Raw genomic sequence first — 26,597 nt, 5'->3', positions numbered from 1 at the left:
CGTCCCCCCTCTCCCCACCTTCAGGGACGTGCGGACTTCATAAGATTTCCCTTCTAGACCCCCCATCTCCTTGACAGTGTGACAAAGAGCAGGTCCTTCCGGTCCCCATATTCTGTGATGACATGACAGTGCCCCACACCGGGAATATCCTCATGCCCCACGAGCTTCCCCTCTCCTGCTGGCCACAGAGCTGTCTGGACAGCTGCCCCTAACTGTGACAGGTGGGCCCAGACCTCAGGGCTCACCCTTCTGCAGGTGAGACCTACTCTCGAGAATCCTGCTGGCAGTGACATGGTGGCTGTCCTGATGGCTTTCTCACAGCTTCGTCCCTGGCTGGCTGGCTCCTGTTGGCTGGAAGGCATCCATCTCCCTGGGAGATCTGAGGCCAGGAGCGCATCGTGCCGCTGCCCACACTGCTCTCTGCCCCCACCCCCTGGAAGTCACTGTCCGTACCACAGCAAGGACGCAATTGTGCACAGCCTTCTATTGTTTGCAGACAATCTGGAGTGCGTTTGCCAATCCACTCCATGTAGATAGTGCCCTTGTTGAGGCCAGGCGAGCCTCTCTTTCCCCTGGCTGGAGGACAAAAGGGAGTGCCAAAGGGGCTGGCTTCGGGGGTCTTGTAAATTCAATCACTTACACCTGCAGAAAAATAGACACACGGCTCCTGTCTCGGCGTGGCTGTGAGGACTAGATGACCTCAGGCTTGGGGAGAGCTTAGTCGGGTGCTTCCTCCACCCAGCGATCCCCCACCGGCCCAGCTCAGATACAACATTCCCCTAAAGCCTTCCCTCCTCTCCAACTCCCCAGGGCCCCCTAGCATTTTATTTTTATGGCATGTTTTGCAGTCCACTGTGTGAAGGACTATTTCTATCTGTGGCTCTTGCCCTTCTAGATCTGGGCTACCTGAACACCTTTGAGGCTGTGGGCCTCACCCAGGAGCTCCCTAGGGTTATGTGACACCAAATATCTACCTGGACCCAGAGTTGGGTCCAGACCTCACAGGCCTAGTGGCACAGCAGAGGCTCCATGCTTACAACCAGGGCCAGGTCAGGGACACCGGGCTGCCTTCAGAATGTGCTGGGGTAGAGTGAGGGCAGGCTCAAGTCCAGGGAGTGCTGGCTGCGGCCTGTTCTAAGTGAACACTGACCCGGGAAACCGAGGAGGGAGGCCTCCCATACCTGCTGACAGGGACTGCTGAAGCCTAGGGAGAGGCACCAACACACACAGACACACATATCCACAACACGCACACTCCCATACACACAAACGTACAGAACCATACACCTACGCACTCACTGGTACAGCCAGCCAGAGTTGGGACTAGGGCGAGGCACCAGGAGGGCAAGATTTAAGGACGCGCTCACTCTCAGGCTCATGCAAGGGGAAGGCTGGCCCCGAGAGTGAGGGCCTCCTTAAATTCTGTACCCTGGGTGCAGGGTGTCCTGCCCTAGTTCCCTGGACATGATACACATGCTCACATAGCCAGTTACACCCACACTCATATACATGTGGGTGACAAATGCTCACACACATATGGACAATGCTTACCCTGTCTCACTGGGAAGTGTAAACACTAGGAAGAAGCCTTTATGGTGCGGAACACTGTCCTAGGTCTGTGGGTGATTAAAACAAAAAAAAAGAAGGCCAAAGAATCCCCTGCTCTCAGAGACCCCCAGAGATCCAGCCAGGAAAACCCAGGTGCCATTGCAAAGTCCCAATCTAGTCCACATTGCTGAGAAGCACCAGTAACAGACACGGTAGACGAAGAGAGGCCCAAGGTATCCGGGGAATCTGCTGTGTGTTGTGGGTCAATTCGGATCAATGCAAGCATGAGGTCCCTGGCTTGTGACCTCCCCCTTCTTGCAGCCTATGGTTTGAGGTGTGAGCAGAGGACCTTCGGTGTCTAGCCATGCCTTCCTCCCCGGGGATCCCATTTAAGTTCTAGGACAGAGGAATCATGAGGGCCCTGCAGAGACCTGGGTTTCAAATGAGACCAAAAGATGGCCATTCACTTGGGCCACTCATGAGACCAGTGTCAGAATCACTAGCAATACTCTGTCTCTGGGGTTTATACTGGCTCTTCCCAGAAGAGGACACTGTTACCAAGCAGGCAGCAACAGCAGTGGGACCTGCTTATTCTAGAATCTGGCCTCTTGGTGCCCTGAGAATGGCAACACTGAAGGCAGGTGGCTGAGGGTTTTCACCGGTGGGCTCCTTCCTCCACTCAGACCATGAGACTATCCTGTCCGATCTATCATCCCTGCTCAGAATTCCCTGGCAGCTCTCCCCGCGAGCCCCTCTGTCCTCAGCCTGCGGCTATGTGAGCGCACAGGCCCCTGATTATAGAAACATTCAGGGACCATGGGAGTGTGCCCCGCAATCTCATGGAGGCACGAGGGTTCTGCAGCGCCTGCACGGACCGATTATTACCAACAATGCGGTGGCATCATGAATGCTTTGTATGTTGGATCCACAAATATTTGTATCACCTTCATAAATCAGTGATTCTCAAACCACGTGTCCCTGCAGAACAGGCAGAGGTGCTCATTGATAATAATGAAACTGAGCGACAGTGGCAGGAGAAAGTGCATTTGTGGACAAACCACCTTCGAGTTCAAGGTGTAATTTTTTTTCTATTTAATGGCCACTACCTCATATATTCCTTAGGATCTCGGATCAATTGAGCAGCACGTTATACTTTTCGCTATGTGGAGCTTGCTGTTCAGTCGCCTTCTTGGTGGAAGCGTGTGTGGCCTTCCTGAGGAGTGTCATAATAGTGTTGATGTGAGGCTAGGGCTGCCTGATGTCTGCCTGGCGGGCGTAGCACCCCCATTCTGTGAAATGATGAGCTGCGCAGGCCTGCATCAGAAGGTACCACGGAGAATTTGCATTTGCCACCATCCAGGAAGGAGCCCCGTCCCCAAGCCCCCACCTCTCTCACCTTTCCCTTCTCAAAAAGCCCCCTGCTTTCCAGGCAAGTGGTACCTAGCATGCGTGTGTCAGTCATGTAAGGGAACCAGTGATCGTGGCCAAGTAAGGACACTCGCCCACACAGCTTGTGCAGGTTGCTCCCCTGTCTCGCTCTCAGCTGCTCTGGAGCAGACTCAGGGCCAAGACACCTCTCCTGGAGCTTTCCTCCAAAGAGCCTGCACCCCCCACACTCTCTGTCCCAGCCACCTGTCTTATTCAGTTCAGGCTGTTAAAACACAATGCCAGGGGTGCCTGGGGGCTCCATTCATTAAGCCTCTGACTCTTGACTTTGGCTCAGTCATGATCTCAGGGTCATGGGATCGAGCCCTGCAGTGGGCTCTGCACTCAGTGTGGAGTCTGCTTGTCCCCCTCCCCTTTCCCCATCCTACACGCGCTTACTCTCTCTCTCAAATAAAATCTTAAAAAAAAAAAAACCACAATGGCACACAACCAGTGGCTTAAACCACAGATATTTATTCCTCACTGTTCTGGAGGCAGAGTCTGAGATCAGAGTACTGCATGGTCAAGTCTGGTGAGGGTGCCCTTCCTGGCTTGTAGGCGGGGCCTTCACATTGTGTCCTCACGTGGCCTTTCCTTGATGCGGGTGCCTGAGGAGAGAGAACTGGTGTCTCTTCTTATAAGAATAGCATTATTATAAGCTCAAATGATAAGCACTGTCCCCATCATGAGGGCTCATCCTCATGACCTCATCTAACCCTAATTACCTCCCAAAGCCCCCCCGCCATATACCATCATACTGGGTATTAGGGCTTCAACATATGAATTTGGGGGGACACCAGCATCTAGCCCATGACACCAGCCACAGAAATATCATTTCTTTTTCTCCTCAGGTGCACAGACCACTGGGTCCGCTAACCCAGTGGTGCTTCTGTTCCCAGCCCTCTACAGCCCTGAGACGGACCTGTCTCCTCTCTTTCTGACCTATTTCTCTCCTAAATGGGTACCCCACCGGGTCCCTGTGCCTGGACCCCCTGAGGTTTTACTCCAGCTCCTCAAGAAGCATCTGGGGTCCCTCTGCTCTCTGCCTGACTCTCCACATACCCGACTTCACCCCACCCTCACCCATGCTTAGTTACTCTAGGGTCCTAGGACACACTCTCACTCTCTCACCCAATCACACCTCCCCGGGCCACACATGACTTGAGCTCTAACTCCAAATTGTTTCAAAGGACATTCATACTCTAACATTCAGTTTAATAAGTAAACATCTACAGAACCCCTCAGCATGACAGGTGTGGAGCTAGACTCAGATTGCAGAACTCAGGAGACACGCTAACATTCTAGAGAGAATGGAAACAAGTTGGACTTTTAGCCACAAGCGAAGAGAGAAAGGAAAGATTCCTTTCAGAAAGACATAAAATGCAGAGCTGGTGGGAAAGGGAGGGGGACAGGGCTATGATGGGAGGGGCAGGGGTAGGACCCTACCCTAAGGGAGGGGCAGGATTCTAGCAGGGTCTGGAGGAGGGACCAGTGGGAGCAGAAATGTGGGGTCCTAGGACCAGAGTCGGCTCCAGGCAAAGGGTGCAGCAATGGAACGTCAGGTTGGGACTCCCACAAATGACAGGGGTCTTTGACCAGAGAGGCCAGACGAAGGCTTCAATACCAACCCTGCCATCAGGAAGGCTGGGTCAAGTGCACTCAATGTACGTGTTTGGGAGTGTTTCACTCACTGTGCATGAAAACTTCCATCCTCCCCTGGCTTGACTTCGCACTTCCCTTGTTGATCTTCATCTTCCCTTTCGCTCTCTAGCTAGAGCCACATACCTATTTTATCCTCTTTGAGCTTTGTGGTATTTTTATTAAGGAGAACAGCTTGGCAGTAATCCGGGATGGCTAGATGACTCACATTATTCAAATGTTCTGACTTCTCTCCTTTCCCAGCCCTGTTCCAGAGAATCTTAGCCTGGTGATTTTCCAAAATCATCTCAGAGTCCCGTTTGCACTTCCTTTTAGTCCAATCATTAACAGGCATTTGTGGGCAAACCTCTGGTGTACAGTTCGAGAACATTCTATCCCACCTCCCTGACGCTGTTTCCCACCACTTCCATATGCAAACCCGTGTTCCAGCCAACTGGTCTCTGTTTCCAAAACACACTGTGTACAGCCCCACCTCTGCACCTTTGCCCGTGCAATGGCAGCGGCCGGGGCCGTCATCCCTACTCCCACTCTTTTGACAGAGTCCTGCCCATGTTCCACTTTCCTAATCAGGCCCTTTTCGCTCCCCTCAGCTTTTACGACTGTCCCCGTCTGATTCCCCATCTGAATCCTGCTGAGCTAGGCAAGAGGGAGAACTCTTCGTTCTCTCTACCTCCCCAGCACTGAAACATAGAATCCTATACCAGATGAGGGCTCCACAAAGGCCCATGATGGGATTTTTGACATAAATCTCCAATAGCATGTTTTATTGTTTTGCCAGTTGACCTAACTTGTCCATTTGAGTTTTTCAAGTGAGGTCTTCCCCACGTGAAGCCCACTTGGTCCTTTCACACGATATTGCTATAATCACTGTCTGATTTTCTTTATAATAAGGGGGCGCTATGGGACTGAGGAGACCAGGAATTGTAGCTTTTTTGGGAAACCTGATGCGGCCACTGAGGAGGCCTGAGACCTCTGGGTCTCAGGGACCCCCTCCTCAGTCCTAAAGCACCTTGCTGGCCTAAGCCCAGATGTGGGGTGTTGAGTTTGGGCAGCAGAGACCACTGGGATTAGCAAACACTGGCAGGCTGGGCAAGACTGACCCAACAGTGTCCTTCCTCATGGATGCTGGGCATCGGCTGGGCAGGGTGGGTGGCCAGATTCAGGGCTATCTGTGAGGACCAGTGCTTCCAAGATCTGAATTCCCCAAACTCATCTGGCACATCGTAGATATAAGCTAGATGCTTAATAAATATTTGCTAAATGAAATCACCACTTTGAAATTTGCTTTATACAAGTGTTTCTCAAGTGTAGGCTTTGTTCCAGCTTCAGAAGCTTCCAGGGCTCTGCGAACAGATGTAAGGCCCTGGAGCCTGTCCCCATCACAAGTGCCCAGTGATTCTGCTGTGGATTAGCATTTGAGAACCCCAGATCTAGGGTCTGCCAATCAAAGCCCCGCCAGGGGTCTCTCACACGTGGAGACTCGCACGCCACACTTGCTGGGGAGACAGCCTTTCTTTCTGTATGGAACCCCCGCCTCTCAGAGATTTCCCCTCTGGCTGTGGGCGAGAGTGGATCTCACTCTCATGCAGTCTCAAGTCTTCTCTTAACTGGTTGTGCACAAGTCAGTTAACCTTCCTAGTCGGTGTCTTCATCTAGAAAATGGGCTCGACATGCCAGCCCCACCTCTCATAGAATTATGAAAACCCGTCCCTGGTACAATCAAGGTCCCATTGATATTTGTTGAATTTATTTAAATGCAAGAATCACTTACCTGCCAGCACTTTAAAAGGGCTCTGCAAATGTTAAGTGAGTCCATAACCAACCTTTAGGAAAATCTAGAAAGTTCTTGAAAGGAGGAGAAGCCTGGAACTCCTGGTTAACTTGGGGGGAACCCCGCCTGGCCGGGCAAGAGTGATTGGCACCTACACAAGGCTTTGCTATACTGCTGTGTGTGTTGACATTCTTGCATTAAAGAAGAATTTGCCACGTGTTAGAAGGATCAGGAAAGGAGACCAAGATGGGAATGACAGCGATGTCAAGAGAGCAGGTGCACGTAGAGAGGGTCAGATGTTAGAAAGCGCTCTCTGCTTGACTGAGCCTGCCTTAGACTGAAAAGTACTTGGAGGGACAGCCGAATATCCCAGAAGAGTAGCCCCCAGGGGCCTCCCAAGTCTGGATCCAGTTCAGAGCTAGAACCCTATGGATCTGTGCATTAACTTGCTGGGGCTGCCCTACCAAAGCACCACGAACTGGGCAGGGGTACAGGAGGCTGAAATAACAGAAAGTTACTGTCTCACAGCTCTGGAGGCTGGAAGTCTGAGATTAAGGTGTTGGCAGGATTGGTTCTTTCTGAGGGCTCTGAGGGGAAATCTGTTTCCCATGCCCCTCCTCCAACTTCTGGTGGTTTGCTGGCCATCTTTGATGTTCCTTGGCTTGTGGCAACATAACTCCAATCTTTGCATCACATTCTCCCTGTGTCATCCCTCTGTGTCCACATTTCCCTTTTCTTAAGGACGCAGTCACGTTGGATTAGGGCCCACCCTAATGACCTCATCTTGATCATTTATGAAGACCCTATTTCCAAATAAGGTCACATTCTGAGGTCCTGTGGGTTGGGACTCAACGTCCGAGTTTTGAGGGGACACGATGCAATGCATAACAATCTGAGCATTGCGGGTGGTAAGTCTGGGTCAGTCCCCCACCCAGCTCTGAATGGACCTTTAGCTGCTTTAGGTCCAAATGGCACCAAGTGTAGAAACCTCTGTTGGGACTGACAGAAGAGGAGGAGAAGCCAATCTGGGTTCTGTAGAGCCTTTCTTGTTTGCCCACCCCAGTGTTCCCACACAGGAAAGGAATCTGCTTCCCAAGGCCAGAACCCACAGAACAGAGCATCCTGTCTGGGTTCATGGTATAAGTAAATAAGAATGACAAGCAGAAAAAAAAAAAAAAAAAAAAAAAAAAGAATGACAAGCAAACAAGCTGGTAAGGGGAGCAGAAATCTCTTTAGGGTGTGCCTTGGTTCAAAACACATTCTGCCCAATCCCTACAATTTTCTTCCTCCCGTGTCCGCTAAGATGGCGCTAGCCATCAGGTCCCAAAGGGTCTCCTGGAATGTGGAATGAACAGGGATTAGGTCAGAAAATGTGAGAAAATTATGTGAGAAAATGTGAGCCTTGGTGAGGTCATGAAGTGAGTTGGTGACACTAGGCAGGTCGCCTCCCCCTTCCTGGCCAAGGACACTCTAGAAGGGCCCACCACTCTGTCGCTGAACAGGATACAGCACATGGCCCCCTCCATACTCACTTAGCCAGTGTCTCACTCTGCCATCATGCAGGTCACATGGTGGCCCAGGGGGCCACTTTCCTTCATTCCTACAAATGGCCTCAGGGCCACCCCCTGGTAGGTCTCCTGTGTGGAAAAGTTGCCCAAGGTCCCCCCACAGAGCTCTCTCTGCACCCGAAGGCCTGAGGGCAGTCCTGGAGTTGTGGCGATTCGACCGGGAGGACAGTAAATATCATCGGTCCTTTCAGACCAGATGAGGATGCTGAGGCACAAACAGGCAAGGTCACAGAGTGGGTGGAACCCGGGTCTCAGCACCCCCGTTCCCACCCCTGAAACCATAACCTGCGGGCTGAGTCTATCCCCATCTGTGCCTTGCTGGTGGTTCCTTATGCAGCAGCGAGTGCAGCTTCTAGAGTATGTAATCCACTCAGCCACGGTGCCGGGTTCCGGGGAACCAGCCATCGTCAGGTGTGGAAACCACAGACATGCCATTTTGTCACAGATTTGGCTCGGTGTGTCAGGCTCAAAAAAGCGGATCCTCTTCGTTTGTTCATACCTGTTTCGCTCCTCAGGAAGGCCAGACCTCCTTTCTTCCCCTCCCACCCCAGCCCCGAGGGTTCTGCCCCCCCCCACCCACGCACACATACACACAGACACACACACACACGCACACACATACACATAGACACAAAACCTTTCTAAGTTCAGGCCAAAGTTCACCTTCAAGTTCAGGCCAAAGCTCACCCTTTCCAGCTACCTCCGTGCTGAGCTAGTCAGTCACTTCTTATCTCAGTTAAGATCCAGAAGCACAGAATCCCAATTAGAGAGAATCTCAGAGCAGAGGTCATTGAGTTCAGCCTTCTAGGTGAGGCAAGATTTCCCTCTTCTCTTCATCACATGATTTCACGTCTCTTCAGGATGCCTAGTGCCTGTGGCCTCTCAGGGATGGCAGACTGCTGCTTCCTTCCCTCTCCCCCTCCCTGTTCTCCCTTCCCCTCCAGGGGCCCTTCCAGCTACCTCCCCACTCTCTCCCCTCCCCATCTCTGGGTGACTTTTAAATCAACGTCCACAAAACCCACATTTATAATATTATAACTTTCAGCTATAGAACCTGGCAGAACGTTCCATAACATACGACATCAGGACGCAAATTCTGATGACTCACTCTCATTCCCCAACACACACACACACACACACACACACACACCACCCCCCCATCACCATAAGTATTCCACAGGCTCATCGAAAGAACTGAAGGAGACAGCGCATGGGAATGGATTTTAAAATTTTAAGGTTCTATAATGTGTCAGGGATTATTAACTTGTAAGTTTCTCAAGGGCAAGAACTGTGTCTTCTGCTCAGAAACCATCTCCCCACACACACCCAGCCTGGAATATTATTAGACATAGAGGGGGTACTCATGGAATTGAAATCTAACGAACTGAAAATTGCTTTAATATAGACCCATATTTTAAAAAACAGCATTAATATCTGCAAGGCCTCTGACCTCAGGGAGGGTGCTGGAAGGTGTAGCACAGTGATTTGTGGGGCTTCTGGGATTCTAAGTATGTGTCCAGGGGCTGCTGGCCTTGCCGCCACCTCGCACACCTCTCTCCTCTGAGAGATAGAGGCTCAAGCCTTTTCTGCCACATCACCCCCCTCACGTCCCCCATGGTGTGTGGTGTTGGGAGTCTAGAGGTCTCTGAGCTCAGTGGGAAGGAGCCGAGAAGAATGACCTCTGGGAAACCTCCAACCAGCCCTGGAAACATCCACCAAAGCCTCTGACCAGAAGTTTATTTTTAATCAATTAATTAATGCTTTCAATAAATATCTATTGACCATCTACTGAGTGGATATAAACTCTGGGCAACTGCAGAGGAACTGTTAAAAAATACAGATTCAGGGACACCTTGCCAAGAAACTCTGGTTGAACTGACTAGAGGTAGAAAGTTCCAAAGGCCGCAGGCGATCCCAGCACGCAGTCAGGGCAGGAGCACGGCTGTCCCCCTGCAAAGCAAGCTTATGTGGCCAGGTAGGATGCCTTCCAGGAGCTAGGCAGCTAGGGGGCAGGCAAAGCATGGACCCTGAGAAAGGCCTTAATAATGAGCCTCAGGTGGAGGGCTAGGACAGGGCAATAGGGGAGGGGATAGTAAATGTCTCTGAGAGCTGGCCCAGGGGGGCTTCTATTTTGGGGAACACGAAGACCAGAGTGTGAGGTACAGATTAGCCACTCCAAGGCTGTGCCCCTTCAGGGAGAAGAGGCAGCGTGTCTTGAGTCAGAGAATGAAGGAAGGAAGGGAAACGCTGCCCAAACTTAATCACAGGAAGAAAGTGGCCCATCCAACTGTTTGGCTTACCGATATCATTTATAGACCTGAGGAAGCTTGCAGAGGCCTCCAGAAGTCTCTGAGACAGCCCCAGAGGGGAACCTAGCCATGGAACCCTTGCGCTTGCCGGCCCTCCAGGACTCAGAAGAGCCCATGTTCTCCCCCTCGCCTCCAGCTCACCAGCCCCTGGTCTCTCCAGGTGTCCAGACTGGCTTCAGGACAGGGCTGCGCCTCACATCCGGTAGGACATTTCCCAGGAAGCTTGGAGGTTTTTTGCCATTTACAGCAGCTCCATCCCTGGAAATCCACGCACTGGGGCCCTTCCTGGGAAGGAGGTGACAGGGTTAATCTAAGGGCTGGGGGAGGCGGAGAAAGGCCTTGAAACACACAGGGAAGCCAACCAGATTAATAGAGGAAGAGAGAGGGGGGTAGACCATTAGGAAGACAAAGAGAAAATCATGCTGGAGCAATAGAAAGGGAAATCTAATATCAACTAGGGAAAAATAAATGGAGATTAGGGCAAACAAATTAGCTTTAATGGGTTCAATGCTAATACAAGAATAACAGCCGAGCTGCGAATGCCTTTGAGGGGAAGATGGGATAAAGAACCTGAGCAGTCATGCAGGCAATAAAGATGGTGTGGAGAGGGGGGCGGCCAAAGGTGCGGGGAGGCAGAGAGGAGAGAATGCTGGGGGTGAAGGTAGGCGAGAGGTGGGCCAGATGGGCGGGCTCTGCCATCTTGGACAGGACCCAGGGACTGGGGCAGGGAAGGGGCTGGGAGGACTGAGAACAGGGAGACTCAGGAGCCCTGAGTGAAGGCTGGAAATAGAGACAAGGGAGGCAATCAGAAAGGGGAGGGACAAGGGACAGGAGGGCAGAGGAATGAAACCCGGATTGGAGACAGACTGGGCACAAAGGAGGGTTGGAGGCGACAGAGGGGAATAGGATGCAGGAGAATGAACCAATATTCAGGGGAAGAAGGTATAAGAGAACCGAATTCAGTGAGTCCTCTGAAGAAAACCATAGAAAAGGCAAGATTAGGCCTCAAGAAAAGGAAAATCTGGGGAGGACCCCTAAGTGGCTTTGGTAGGTGACAGAAAGGCACAGTTGCTCCAAGAGAAGGAGCCGACTATCCTGCTGCCAGGAGCCGTGCCTGGTGAGGACATGGGCCCGAGCAGTACCTTGAAAGCCCTAAGCCCACCTCTCACGTCTGCCCCTTTATAATGGTGTGGCCTTGGGCGAGTTACATATGGCCTCTGCTCCTCATCTGTAAAATGGGGACAACAGGGTACCTACCTCAGAGGGCTGTCAGGAGGACTAACGAAAGGATGCTTTTAGAGTGTTCATCCTGGCTCAGGAACCAGTACCTCCTGCCATGCTGGCTTTCGATGGTATCCCTAAGCATTGACTCATGGGGGAAGGAGGCTGAATCCTGAAAATAGCCTTTGCTCCTTGCCTCCTTCCCCTCTTTCCTCTTCTTTAAGTACATTGGCAAATGACCCGCCAAATGTGGTTCTCTCCCAGCTAAAGACTAATCCAGAGGAAATCTCTTTATCCACACTTTGTCGCCCTCTGCCTCTCCCAGCCCTCTCCCTGTTGAGGAGCAAAGAGGAAGGCAGAGCTTCCAAGGGAGCCGAACTTCTTATCCTATTGTTCCAGGGGCCTCCAGGGACCCTCGGATTTGCCAGAACTCCAGGTAAGAGAGGTTGGGAGCTGAGCCTGACCTCATGGCCTCAACCTAGAGACCCCTCAGGCTGCGTTAAAGTGTAGGGAGGCCCCACAAGAGGAACAGAACCCAACAGACCAGGAGGAAAAACCAAGAAGAACAAGGCCAGGAATCAACAAAGAACCACCTAGATAGGGGCTCCAGGGCATTCCAGAACCTTACAAGAGCAAGACAATGAACAGGCAGGAATGGGCCTCTTCCTTTTGCTCCCCACTAGGACCAGTAGCTTCTTCCTGCAGTCTCCACCTCAGGATACCTCAGGGTACCTCAGGGTACCCTGCTCAGGATACCTCAGGGTACCTCAGGGCTCCTTTGTGCTCTTACAGCCTTCTAGCACCCAGAGAAACAAGTTTCTACACCAAAGCCTCCTGCTGAAGTGCCTAGAACAGGCTTCTTGTTTCTGACTGGACTCCGACAGACATGCCACTTAATGTCAGAGGAGGTCTGAGGAAACAGGACTCTAGGACTGGCTTGGTTATGCCCTCGGCCTTGAACACAGAGCACAATGCTGAGCTTCTTGGCAGCGAGACCTGGGAAACCAGTTTCATTTTGACCAGCTGGATCCTGTTAGACATAAAAGGGCAGCCCTGCCCCACAGCCCCAAGTCAGAAACTTCTCCTCAAGGGAGCCCCTGGCCCTGGGATGTCCAAGTCCCTGGAAGGGCAGCTTTTGACACTACACCGTGGTCATCCCTAATTCAAGCTGTCTCTTGTGGTTCTTTCCCTTGATACACACTTAAGTCTCCCCCAAAGAGCCATAAACCCCAGGGGTGGGGTTAAAATTGTGTAGGTCACCCCTCATCTTTCTCCATAAGACCCTCTCAGGCCAGGATTAGAAGGAAAAGGCTTCTCACCTCAGAATCTGCAGACCCACCTTGGTGACAGTTTCCTCACGCCGGTGACATGGCACAGTAGCTCTTTTCCCACAGAGAGCTCCTGCAGAACCAAACAGGCCGTAAGTTCATGACAAGCGCTCAGACATCTCATGCTGATGACAAAGGCTGGATGTAAAGGAAGGCCTCCGCCTTCATCCCATGGCTCCTGGAGGAGGACAAACTTCTCTTTTCCCAGACCCTTTTTTAAAAAGCTCATGTCTAAGAGAATGTGACTTTGGAAGACACAATTCTGCATAGGGCAAAGAATGTGTGGGCTTCACTAGGCTTGTTTTAAGCCTGTTTACTTTCTTTCCTCCCTCTCTCTCTCTGTCCCTCCCTTCCCTCCCTCCCTTCCATCTCTCCTTCCTTCCTTTCTTCCAATAATTACCCAACATTTATTGGATACCTACTATGCACCAAGCATTATACTAGATATCAAGGCTTTTAAGAGATTTAAAAAAAAAAAAAAGCCCCATCAATCCTCAAGGGGCCTATAGTCGATGCCATGGGACACAGCCAGTATAAACAGACACGTTCTCTAATACATGTAGTGGCAGACACTGTGTCCTGGCATGTTTCAAAGAAAGGACCAGAAACAGCAGGCAGGAAGGGCAGGGAAGACTTCCGGTAGGAGGCAGCTTCCCAAAGTGACTCAAGGTATGAGTACAAATTTACCCAGAGCTGGTTAAGAAAGGTCACTGCGGGCATGGAGGGCAGCAGAAACAAGGCTACAGGTGAGAATTCAGATACTGTGAAAGGCCAACAAACAATTCTGATTTGCTCGGTCATCAGAAATAAGGCTCGGACAGGTAGGGATGGAGGCTGGAGAAGTAAGACTGGCTCAGCTCGTGGGGATCCTGTCCTCCAGGTTTAGTAGCTTTGACCTCACCAGGCAGGAGATGGGGCTGTGCCCCAGCAGTCTCCTTCAATAGGGACACGGCCATACTTGGGTTTTAGATGTGTGGCTCCGCAGGAAAAAGTCACTTGTGCACGCTGAGTGCGGGGATGGGTGAGTCCATGTGACTCGTTAATTCCTACACACCTTTGTCCCAGATTATATATCACTTAGGGAGATTTTCTTGGGTCACCTGGAACTAATTCTATCTCTCACCCTCCCCCCATTATGCTTTAGTACTGTACCCTTCTGTGTCCTTAGCACCATCCAAGCAGGACTCACACATTATTTGTGTATTCACTTTGTAAATATCTAACCATTTCTAGACTGGAGGCTCCCTGAGGTCAGGCGTCTGTCTCTGTGATCAGTTCCAGTAAAGTGCTTCGCACGTGGTGGGTACTCAGCACATGTACACTGAATGGATCCATAAATACACAGATGCGTGAATACAGGGATGGCTAGGAAGGTACCAGTTAGGTAAACATTTAGGGGGTAAAAATGCCGCAGTTTGGTGAGTCCTCCATCTGGGGAGAATGGAAGAAGCTAAAGGCGCTCAGTTAATTCACGGGGCATATATTAATTGAATACCTAATCCAATTTAATAACGAACAAAACATACATGGTCCTGTCCCCTTCATGGAGCTTTCAACCTGGTGAGCAAAGACAGTCGCTACTCGGGTGTATATTCATGCCAATGAGTATAAAATTAAAATTTGAATGAATGCCAGGCAGGAAAGGAAAGGTAAGCTACTCCTTGGTAGTTGGTGGAGAACATCTAAACATAGGCCCTAACCTTCTCTGTAGGAGACAGCAAAGCCACCCGGCCCAAGTGGCTTTGCACTAAACTGTAAGGGACAGGTCCGAGTTAATGAGATAAGAGGGGAAGACAATGAAATAAGTCAATCAGAGAAAGAAAATTATCATACGATCACGCTGATATGTGGAATTTGAGAAACAAGGCAGAAGATCATGGTGGGAAGAGAGGAAAAATGGAACGGGACAAAACCGGAGAGGGAGACAAACCCTAAGAGACCTTAATCTCAGGAAACAAACTGAGGGTTGCGGGAGTGGAGAGGGTTGGGAGGAATGGGGTGGCTGGGCGATGGACACTGGGGAGGGCATGTGCTACGGTGAGTGCTGTGAATTGTGTAAGACTGATGAATCACACACCTGTACCCCTGAAACAAATAATACATTATACGTTAATTTAAAAAAAATTCTGTGTAATGGGGGAAAAAAAAAGAGGTGAAGACAAGAGTTCAGGCAGAGGGAACAGCACATGCAAAAGCCTCAAGGGAGAAGGACGCACTGCTGGCTCTGGGGTCATGCAGAAGGCCCACGAGGGTGCAGGGCGGAGTGGCGAAGGGGGCACGAGGTGATGCCAAAGGGCAGGTCCTCTGCTTGCACCGTAGCTCCTTTGCTCCCAACCAAGATGACACGAGTGAGAAGCCTCTTTGTGACCCAACATGAGATGTCCAACAGGAAACTGAATGTAGAAGAAGGGGGGAAGCTCTGGAGGTCCCGGGGAAGCCCTCAGGACCACCAGGGCATGGGTAGTAGGTAAAACGGCGGGAGCGGGGATGATCACCAAGGATGACCGTCTAGAGTGGGCAGAGCCCTGGGGTTTGAGAAAAGCCTGAAAAATACACACATATAGGGGCTCCTGGGTGGCTCAGTGGGTTAAAGCCTCTGCCTTCAGCTCAGGTCGTTGTCCCGGGGTCCTGGGATCAAGCCCTGTGTCGGGCTCTCTGCTCCGCAGGGAGCCTGCTTCCTCCTCCTCTCTCTCTCTCTCTCTGCCTGCCTCTCTGCCTACTTGTGATCTCTGTTTGTCAAATAAATAAATAAATAAAAATCTTTTTAAAAAAATACCCCTATAATAGAACAAAGGAGGAAGGAGAACCCCAGTAGGGAGAAACAATAGCAGGTCTGAAGGTCTGAGGAACCAGGAGACAGCACATCACAGAACTACCCTCAAGGAGGAGAACGTAGTACTAGCACCACCCCCCTTCCATCCAGTACTGAGTGTCTGAGTACCCACTCAGCCTGACGCCCACGGCAGGGTAAGCAACAGAGCAGCCAGGAGGGAAAGGAAAGAAATAGGAACAGCAAGTAGGACTACTTCCTGAGAGATCTGGTCAAAAACAATACTAAGAAAAAAGTTTATGGTCAGGAGGAGAATATTGGGGAGAGGAGGTCGGGGTGAGGAAGCAGCATAGATGAATTTCCTTGTAGGTCCAGGGGAAAGACTGCGTAGAAAGGAAGACGTAAACAACATAAAAGAAATAGGATCATTTATGGAGTCGCATTCCAGAACAGTAGAAGGGTGAGGGGGTTAAATGAAATGAAGTATAAGCCACAGCTTTAGCCAGCTCCTGACTCTGCCACTCCAGTTAGTTAGCCTGGGGGGCGGGGGGGGGGGCGGGGGTAAAGTGCGAGGCACAGATGCCAAGGCCATGCAGCAGGCTGAAGCCCGATGCGGAAACCTGCTTCTCCGCGCGCCCGCGTATTTTGTGTTAGAGCGAGATGCACGGATGCTGGATGCCGGCACCATCCGCGGTGCGCACTTGCGATGGTAGATGGGCCGAGAGGTTGGAACGCGAGGTTTTCCGTGGTCCTGGAACATCTTCTCTAGGAGCGGGAGTGAGGCACAGGCCCTGGCCTTTATTCCAGAAAGGCGCCGGGCCAAGGGGAGCCGCTGGAAGGTTGCCGTGGGATACCACGGGCCTGCAAGCGAGGGAGCTGGGGAACGGCCTGCTCTGCATCAGCAAGGCCATTCCCTTGTGGAAGGCGAGCAGGCACCTCGGGGTCTAAAGGACATCCCCAAACAGCCACCGCCTGCCCCCTTGACTCCCTTTGGAACTAAAGCAAAACCCCCAGGTAGTTAAGGGGAAATTTCCCCCAAAACAACCCATTGAATCAGTGTCACTCTGGAACTGGGCAGAGGCGTGAGGAACCGGACAGAAAGAAAGGGGATGGTTGTAGAGTCCACCATTTAGGGATCCTACGGCAGGGAGTCTGCGCAGTAACCATCACAATGGCCGCCCACCCGCCCCTCACATTGGAAAAGCATTTTTCTGTTGCATGTGCACAGGGAAGCATTAATTAGACTTTTGTGGCAGGTGCCGGGTGGACAAAGACAGGGCCTCTGCCCTTGAGGAGAAGAAACAAAGAGACTGATCACTGTAATCGGTGCCAGGATGATGACTTGTACAGAGGACTATGGGGAGCCCAGGAAAGTTCTGTGTGGTCCTTTAAGGATGTGGGATTGGTGCCTGTAATAGGAGTTTTGCATGATGAGCCGCTCTCTTTTCCTTCCACCGTTCCTGCTCCTCAGAGCTCTATAAGGGGTAAAGAAATGACCAAAGAAAGTCCTAATGCTTCCCTAAATGGTCACTTCTCCAAAGTATACCTTGCTGGACAGTGGGTTTTGCAGGCTTCCAGACCCCTCACTATAGAACCGTCCTCTCTGGTCCTGGGAAAGTCGGCATCCCTTTATCTGAGGGCCTTCACACTTAGAACCTGCTCGTGTCCAGCCAGACAGGCTTGTCTTCCTCTTCCTTACCCACCCCTCCCCACCCACGATGCTCCAGACCACGCAAAGGACATTTGCTTAGGAAGCTTCAAACCTCTTTCTGGTTCACACCTTCCCCCCAGCCCAACCAGGGGCTCCCACTCATTCCTGGCTTCCGGCCTCAAAGCCCACCCCGTCCACAGCGTCATGGAAAGGTGGTCAGCACAGTGGGTGGCCCAGCCCTTCCCAGGGCAGGAAGGAAGTCTGCACCCACCTCTGGGCAGTTGGTGGTGACTCACCCAAAGGAGCCCACTCCCCCACACCGGACACAGGAGGGACAAAAGTCCTTCCATTACAAAGACTCAGCTCAAAACCTCAAACCATAGTGGCCATCTCCATCTTCCGCCAGCAGGCTCTTTCCAGACTCCACCTGTCCTACACCACAGTAAAGGTCTTCCAATGTCTTGAGAGCACCAACACCTTGTGCAGGGATTTATTTTCCTGTGGAAACTTCTTTACCTGGTTATCTCCTAGTCATCCCTCCCAGCAACCTCCAACTGACCACTTATGGCCTCCCCTAGTACCTGAACTTAACCTCTCTCCAGAAACTTCTCCCTTAGCACAGTGATTCCCAATATATGTGATTGCGTCTCCCAAAGATTGTAAGTTCCTTGAGGGCCAATTTCTTGACCTTTTCAAGATAGTTTCCACCTTCATGGTAGGCACCTCGTACATGAAGAAGTGAAAACTATGATATACAAACAGTATGAATTATTATTCTTTTGAAGCTGGTGGGGACAAGGTGGTAGCTGTACAAGTATTTAGTTCCTCTCTTGATTTTCTTTACCAGCCATTGCCCAGCCTAAACCAGTGGTTTGCAACGTGTGGCCCCAGACAAGCAGTGTCTGGGAACTTCTTAGAAACAAATACTTGGTTCCATCCCAGAACTGCTAATTCAGACACTCAGGGCATTGGGTTCATCAGCCTGTGATTTAACGAGCCCCCCCAAGTGATTCTGATGCATGCTCAGATTTGAGAACCACTGTTCCAGCCCTAAGGCTGAGCTTGGGGTCATAACATTCAACCATGTAAATATTAAAAATTAGAAAAATTTTGCACAAAATCAAGATTTTCAGCAAACCAAACACTCCTACATCCTCGTTTCCCCGTCTTCTAATAACTGTTGTTATAGGTCAACAGCAGACACAGCACGAAGTCCCATTCAATGGATGAGAACAGTAAGGCTGGGAAAAAAGAAATCTACTTTCTCAAATGATAAAATTAAAACAGGCAGAGTCCGTGCAGGAATCTGGCCCAGTGCTCTTTGTACAGCAACACAAAGTCATTCAAAAGCCAGTAAAATAAGAGAAAGCACTTGAGAATTTATAATTTAAGGACCAGAAGTATGAGAACAACTTCCTCTTCACACTGATGTTGGATGATCTAATAAATAAGCTTTCAAGGAGAGCTCCTGAGGGCTTGGGTCTCTAAGGATCCTGATAAGTCCTTCAGGAAGATTTAGGACAATAGTCCACATAGCTTCTTCAATAGAGAGACAGACAGGGGTTTTTTGTTTGGTTTGGTTTTTTTGGTTTGTTGTTTTGTTTTTTTTTTTAAAGTCACAATACCCAATTTAGGTATTGGGTATTGTGCCTTAAAAATGGCAATTGGTTTTTTAAACTTGTTACCTTTCTACTGGTGAAGAACTCCACGTGTAGGAAACCTTGCTTCCAGACAGAGCAGTCCTAGGACAAACACCTGAGCCTTGGTGGATGAGGTAGAAGCCTAAGTTCTGGAAAATGGGGACAAAGCTGGACTGTCTCAAGGTCTTGTGTGCGTTTGGGTGGCTGTCTGGCGCCCCCTTGTGTTCAGTGTCTGCACCCAAAGAGCCAAAAGACCACAGGGATGGAGGGTGGGGCAAAGCACTAAGCCATTGTCCAAGGACGGCCTGTGGCCATGAAAAGTCAGTGGAAGGGGTTCAGAAGTGGGCCATCTGGGATGTTCTCCCAGCCCTGGTGGAAAAACACTCTCTGGGACAAGCTGCCTAGTATGGGTACAGTGGAAAATTGTGTCCAAGCTCACCCAATTGCCTCTACCGGGGAAATGGATCGCTGTGTCCCTCCTGCTGGGTATTTGGCCAGCAGGCCTGTTCCTCCTGACTTAGCGCCCAGGCCAGAGACTTATAGCCTCTTTTTTTTTTTTTTCATTTAAGAGAAATTGACTGTTCTGCTGAAGCCAGCTTGGGCCCCTGAGGAGACATTGCAAGGCAGTTCTGAATGTGCTAAGTCAGTGGGTGGTAATGGGCACTGTGTGCCCAGTGGAGGCACTTCCCACCCTTCCCCATAAATAGTCCTTAACGGGCTCCCACAGAAGGCTTGGGGTGGGCTCTTCCTCTTCGCCTGCCTGCTCCCCCTGACTCCTACCCCTGGAGCTCTACCATCCCAGCCAGATCACCAAGTCATCCCCTGGCGTGAAATGATGTCCTATATGCCCAGATCATGAAACCTTCAGCACAGACTGCATGACCAATGCCAAGCTGCCAGGGTTGGTTCTGGCCATAGGACAGGGCTCAACCCAAGAACTGAGGGGAGCCTTAATCCTTGGCTAGAGCCTGGGTGCTCCTCATATACGCTGAATCACATAAGTCATGGAAAGCAGGTCACTCACACTCTCCAAGCCCCAGTCTTCATCAGCAAAAGGGTAATCTCAGCCCCAAAATGAGCCCAGTGTGGGTCTTGGCATTTTCAAGAGTTGAGAAGTTTGGTAAATCTAACAGACAAGCACCTTCTTGGCTCTAAGCCTTTGCACATGCTATTCGCACTTCCTGGAACAGTTTTCTCCCTCTCTCCTTCCCTTGACGAATACCTCTTTACCTTCAGTTATAGTGTAGACTTCTCCAGGAACCCTTCTAGAGTCCCCTAAGCCTGGGCTTGGTTCCCTCCAGTAGTTCCCATAACCCCCTGCCTGGTCCTGGTCCCAGCAGTGGTCACGTGGTCTGGTGATTGGCTGTTTGTTGGTCTGGGCCCTCACTTTAGTAAACGCCATGAAACAAGAGCAGAGATCGCATCTGCTTACTCACCTAGGCACCTGCAGGGCCTGGTACAGTGCCCAGAACATGGTAGGCACTCAATACATATGTGCTTGACTAGGTAGATGGGCTCAGAATGAAACACAGGCTGGGGCCAGAGGGCCGAGGGCAAGTTAGCAAGACAGCCAAGGAAACACGCACACACACCCACATTCTGCATCATGGCCTGCAGCCCGGCATGTCATGACCCTGGAGCCCCCACAAACACGTGCTGTGGAGATCTCTGCCCAGCCTTGTAGCTCTCTGGCCCATTAGAGGGAGAAGAAGCCATGGGATCACTAGGGCCAGGAGCCCACAGATGAGGCCTGGGCCGCTCTGCCCCAGCTCGACCACAGAATCTCTGCTTTTGTTCATTCCTGTTTCTTGATGCACTTGTGCTGATAAAATCTGGCTCTGTGTTAAAAAGAAAAAAGACAAAGACAAACGTAAAGACCACTGATTTAGTCTATGCCCTCATTGTACAGATAAAGAAAGGGGAGCCAGAGAGGAGAGGGAACATTCTCCAGCATCACACAGCTCAGCATCAGAGTAGGAAGACCCGGCATCTCCAATCTGTAGATACTTGTCAGAAGGAGGGAAGGGGGGTGGTGTTATTCAGAGTGAAGGGCTGAGGGTCTGAGAGGAGACTGAGTAGGCCCAATAGGTCCCCAGATGGCGTGTGTCCCTCCTGCATCATACACCACCCTCCCCAATGGGAACTAGCCTCCCCCTGCAACGGGAAAGAGGAGGCATCTGCGGGAGCACTGGAGGGCATGATGGTGGGAGTTTGCACGTGCACACAGCACCCACACTCAAGGGCTAATTCCCACCGCCCTGCCCTGCCTGGCCTTGACAGCTGTTCCTGCGACTACTGTCTTCTTAGGCCACGGAGGGCTGAACCAGCTGGGAGGGGCCTTTGTGAACGGCCGACCCCTGCCGGAAGTGGTGCGTCAACGCATCGTGGACCTGGCCCACCAGGGCGTGCGGCCCTGTGACATCTCCCGCCAGCTCCGAGTCAGCCATGGCTGTGTCAGCAAGATCCTCGGCAGGTAAGCACGAAATTCACCATAAGCACGAAATTCACCACAAGCCACCTTTGGCGCAGGGTTTGCATTGGAAGGCCCACCTCACGGCCACGCCCCTTCCTCTGGGGGCACTAGGTCAGCTCCCACGTCCAGCTTCCCTCCCGGTGGTGCCTCCCCACCGACTGCTCTTCTGTAATTTTCTTGTCCTTGCTTCTTTCTTTGTCCATTTCTCCTTCCTTTCATTTCTCCCTCCCCCTTTGCTCCTTTGCCCCATCTCTCATTTTTAGGGACTTCCCCACTCCTAAAGCTGGAGACTTTTCCCCAAAGCACCCCAACCCCACCCTGGCTGAGACCAAGGGAAATGGAGCAGCCAGGAAGGGGACACACAGGAGGAGAGGTGGCTCCTGCGGTCTCACTCCCTGCATGAGGGATATTTGAGTGTGCTTCTCAAACTCTTAAGTCCCAGAGCATCTGCAAAGGAGCACCAGGGTTCCTTGATGAGCTGCACAGCCCTAAGCCTGTTCCACACCGACTTATAAAGTACAGCATCTTCTCCAGGAGCCAGGCCTGGGTGTTGTGATTTTTAGGGGATGACCAGGGACCAGTTAGGAACACTCATGCCAGAGCAGTGTTTCATTGCCAGGGCTGCACGATGGAGTCACCTGGGGAAACCTAATTAAAAAATAGGTATGTGTGTCTAGGCCCCAGCCCACACTCGTTATTAAAGCAAAACTTTAGGAGAACAGGCCCAAATGTTTGTATAGTGTTAAGGCTCCTTCAAGGGATTCCAGTTTTCGATAGCCAGAGTTGAGGACCACTGGCCCAAAATTTCAGGAGGGACCAGGAGCAGCAAAGCCCTGCTTCTGGGCTGACACAGCATAGCCTGGAGAGCCACTCCCAAAATGCCCCTGCCCTGGGGGACTTGAGGCTTTGCATCAGCTTGGTGTACCTGCCTCCCTCACCCAGCTCATAGGTGGATTCAGCAACAGTCCTGGTTTAAAGAGCCAAAGGGACCTGACTGTAGTTGAACTGTGGAGAGGTCTGGCTTCCTGAATGAAGTTGCCAAGGACAAGGGCACTGCCCCACCCCCTCCGGCTCAGGTCAGGAGAGGGGCTCCTAGGATGGACTGCAGTGTCCTCAAGAGATGAGTCTGGAATGGCTATGGTGGACAAGCTTAAAGAACCAAGCTGTATTCTCTGACAGAAGAGTCCAGAGAGTTTCCAGCACAAAGAGGGGAAAGTTATCCTGATCTAAGTCACAGATCTACCAAAGCAGCTGACTGGGGGCTCGAAGGAGAGGAAAAGTGGACAGCCTGGGAGAGCAGGCTTGGCTTGAGGGGCTGGACGTGGTTGGAGATCCAGGCCAGGCCGGCATTCCAGAGTCCGGGAAGAACAGCTTCCACCTGAACTATGTAATCTGGTAGAAAGCCAGTGGCCAACCAGGGTGGTGGTGGGGGCGGGGGGAGAAGGTAGGGGAGCAAAGGTAAACCAGTAAGACAGAGCCGAGGGCCCAATGATCCAAACTGGCCTCCTGGGGAGGCATAAAGCCAGGATGGCCAAGAATGGTCAGTCAAGCTTTAACCCCAGAAAGCTGCGTAGAGAAACCCACTACTGTGAACTTTTATGGACGCACAGACATACACAGCAAAACTTCCTTTCTCAGAAGGGAGATTGTTTGTATGCCATAGGAGGCTCTTGTGGGAGCTCAGATGCGGGATACTGGCAGGAGGGAAAAAGGGAGAAGCCAGGTGTCCAGGGCGAAGTCTTGAGCTGGGGACTCTGGTTTGGCAGCAGCATAAACCTACTCATGCAAGGGAAACAGACAGTGCCAGGAACATTAAGTGTCTGAGCCCAGCCCTGGGGGTACATCTTACCCCCAGAAGCCTTGGGGAGGAACAAGAGTCTCTGGCTAAGTCCCAGCCCGGAGACCCCACCTGCTTATTGGGTAATTCTTTGGGGTTCTCTATTGGAGTAGGTACTACGAGACTGGCAGCATCCGGCCTGGAGTGATAGGGGGCTCCAAGCCCAAGGTGGCCACCCCCAAGGTGGTGGAGAAGATTGGAGACTACAAGCGGCAGAACCCCACCATGTTTGCCTGGGAGATCCGAGACCGGCTCCTGGCGGAGGGTGTCTGTGACAATGACACTGTGCCCAGTGTCAGCTCCATCAATAGGTGAGAGGGACACAGCCGCCGGGTTGAGGGGAGGGGAGGAGTCAGGGCACCTGGGCTTTGGGGGAACCATGATAGAGACCCAAAGGAGGGCTGGCTTGGGTGGAAGAGAGCCTAGGAAGGGCCCTCCTGCTGAAAAACTAAGCAGGAAGCACCCCAGGTGCTACAGGGCAGGATCCACACCTCTCCACTGCTCTGTGACACTCCTGTCCCCACCCCACCCCACCCCTAGTTGTACTTTGCCAGTTTCCTTCCTCACACGCTATATCCTCTTTCATTCGATAAAAGAATCCTGAAGTGACCCTTTCCTGGGCCACACGACCCCTAACCTGGCCCTCATTCAAGCATTCACTCAATTGTTTGGTCATCCAATTATTCACTCACAGCCTCAATCAATCATTTACTCACTCATTCATTCCCATATACGTAATTCACTTATTATGTGCTAGGCCCCCGGGAACACACAATCCTTGTCCTTGTGGAGCTTATAGTCTAGTGAGAAGACAGATACTATCAAGTACTGAGTGCCCCCACACACAATTGTAAAAATGCAACTCTCAGTCCTCCTAGGGAGAGGAACATGAGGTACGTGAGGTAGCATGGGGTGCTTGGTTTAGGAAGGAAAGAAAAGATGTCCCTGAGAAAGAAACAATGAGTAAGAGTTAACTAGGTAAAAAGGGAAGCCAAAGATGCTCTGAGACAACACACGCAAAGGCCCTGTGGTTCACAGATCTTAGACAAGAAGCTGAAGGAAAGCCAGCAGACAGAAGGGGAGCACAAGGTAGGCTGAGGTGGAAATATCAGCAAAGACTGCCTTTTAGAGGCTGGTGGCCATGTCACATATTCTTGCCTGTGATCCATAAGAAATGGGACAGCCTGTCAGCAGGAGGCTGAGTTGCATTTCAAAATGTCCACTCTGGGTACAATAGGGAGAACAGATCAGAAAAAGTCAAGAGCAGGTAGGGATGAGCCAGTGAGGGATCCCTGAGGGAAAGGGCTGGTGGTGGCCTGAATTCAGTTGCTGATAGTGACATGCAGAGAGGAGTCAAAGCTGGAGAGGTTTAGAGGGTCAAACCCAAGAACTTCATGATGCTTTGATAGAGGAGGGAGGGAGGCAGAGGTGAAGCCCCACCAGTATTTCTATCTTGAGTGCCCCGTGGAACTGATCATGAAACAGGAACACTGGGAAGGACCAGGTGTGAGGAGTGAGGTCAGGGGGTTGGTTTTAGACATGCTGTCCTTGAGGCATCTCTAAGATACCCAAGAAAACTCAGAAAGGCACGGGATCCCAGGCCTTGGGAGTCCTGTTTCCTCCTCTTCTCTCTAATGGCCTTTCTGGTCTTCCTTACAGAATCATCCGGACCAAAGTGCAGCAACCGTTCAACCTCCCCATGGACAGCTGCGTGGCCACCAAGTCCCTGAGCCCAGGACATACGCTGAGTGAGTGCTGATGTGCTGGCACGCTCAACCTTGCACACACACACCCATGTGCAAACACATAGTCACACACATGCCCACACAGACACACCCACTGGCGTGGACTGAGCCCTTCTGCAAGGACAAAGCTTTGCTGGGTCCCGGGAAAGATGCACTGACACACTTAGGGGCGGCAACATTTCAGGCAGCCTCCATTCCAAGAACCCCTCCTACAGGGGACTCTGAGGGGTGTCCCCCCTCCATGTGCTAACCCTCTCCCTCTCATCCCACTGCAGTCCCCAGCTCGGCTGTAACCCCCCCAGAGTCACCCCAGTCAGACTCTCTGGGCTCCACCTACTCCATCAACGGGCTCCTGGGGATCGCTCAGCCAGGCAGCGACAGCAAGAGGAAAATGGACGACAGTGAGTGTCAGGGAACCAGAGGGCAGCTTGGGGTGAAGGAGGGTGGTCTGCTCAGGCTCCAAGGGGACTGGTAGCTCGAGACTTTGCAGAGGCCGGTGACTCCCGCCTACAGCACATGGCCTGTCCCTAAGCAGGCCACAGTCCCCCGGCCTGGAGCCGGGTCCTCCCCATCCCTCTGCAGCCCAGAGTCTGCCCCTCCAGTCCCACCTGGGGCATGGGTAGGTGGGTCCCCTGAGTGCTTTCTCCCTGCCTGGGGATGCCAGGTGACCAGGACAGCTGCCGGCTGAGCATTGACTCCCAGAGCAGCAGCAGCGGGCCCCGAAAGCACCTGCGCACGGACGCCTTCAGCCAGCACCACCTGGAGCCTCTCGAGTGCCCCTTCGAGCGGCAGCACTACCCAGAGGCCTATGCCTCCCCCAGCCACACCAAAGGCGAGCAGGTGAGCAGCCAGGTGAGTGGTGGTGCAGTGGCAGGCAGGGGCCGCCCCCCAGCACGGTCTCGGGGAGACTCCAAGTCTGCTTGCTGCTTGCCACCAGATCAACCAGAAGTTGCACCAGTGGGCCCAGGGCGCGTGCTTCCTGCGGCTCCTTGCTGAGTCAGCCTTTATTTTACCAGATGCTGGTACCTTCCTCCTTCTGCCCCCAGCCCCCTCGCCTTCCCTCACTCTTAGCCTCCGAGCTCTGCCCTTTCCCAAAGAGAGACACACCCAGGCTTCGCCTTCCCTCTGTCCTCTGCGGCTTTCCCAGAGCGCAGGGTCAGGTCCCACAGCTCGGAAGCGGCAGCTAAAAGCCCTACACCATGACCTTGACCAGCACCGCCAGCCTACCCCCGGCCACTCACACCTGCACACCATAAGATCTGCTTTACTCATGCTCCCGAGCATGTCCTTCCCGTTCACACCTCTCTGCCCTGGCACACAGCATGCCCACCCCGCGGAGCGCCTTGCCTTCCACCTTCCCGCCTGGAAAAGTACTGCTTGGCTGTCATCACGAGCCAGCTCAAGCACCCCTTACCCACGATTCGAGCCCTGCCCCACAGCCATGCTCCATGTCTCCCTGGTCCATGCTTCTGTCCATCCAGCACGCCACCCTAGTAACTTCTCACAGCCTACTCTAATTGCCCAGGGGGCAGAGGTGTAGACAGCGGGTTTCCTAAGGCAGGGCAGCATCTGGAAGCATTTTTTTTTTTTTTAATCTCCAGCTCCAATGTGGTGCCCCTCTTAGAAGAGACACTCAGTAAAGCGGTATTAGT

General features: G+C 51.9%; 1 protein-coding gene across 2 annotated transcripts in view; it reads left to right on the top strand.

The window, feature by feature from the left end:
• LOC111158488 (paired box 8) overlaps nucleotides 1-26,597 on the top strand; it is a 56,144-nt gene that overhangs the window by 9,587 nt on the left and 19,960 nt on the right. Inside the window, exons 1-6 of one of the 2 annotated variants that reach the window (XM_022520536.1) lie at nucleotides 9,931-10,482; nucleotides 21,198-21,363; nucleotides 23,311-23,511; nucleotides 24,860-24,948; nucleotides 25,221-25,346; nucleotides 25,610-25,797. In XM_022520536.1, coding sequence (XP_022376244.1) covers nucleotides 10,350-10,482; nucleotides 21,198-21,363; nucleotides 23,311-23,511; nucleotides 24,860-24,948; nucleotides 25,221-25,346; nucleotides 25,610-25,797 — 903 coding nt within the window. In that variant the 5' untranslated portion in view covers nucleotides 9,931-10,349. Of the gene's footprint in view, nucleotides 1-9,930; nucleotides 10,483-21,197; nucleotides 21,364-23,310; nucleotides 23,512-24,859; nucleotides 24,949-25,220; nucleotides 25,347-25,609; nucleotides 25,798-26,597 lie in introns of those variants that run through there. The other variant, XM_022520537.1, reaches the window with a different exon arrangement.

This window comes from Enhydra lutris, unplaced genomic scaffold (assembly GCF_002288905.1).
Source record: "Enhydra lutris kenyoni isolate GAN:26980312 unplaced genomic scaffold, ASM228890v2 scaffoldscaffold59, whole genome shotgun sequence".
Classification (NCBI taxonomy): Eukaryota; Metazoa; Chordata; class Mammalia; order Carnivora; family Mustelidae; genus Enhydra; species Enhydra lutris.
The sequence above is the reverse complement of the archived record's forward strand: the minus strand, read 5'-3'. Positions and strand labels throughout refer to the sequence as shown.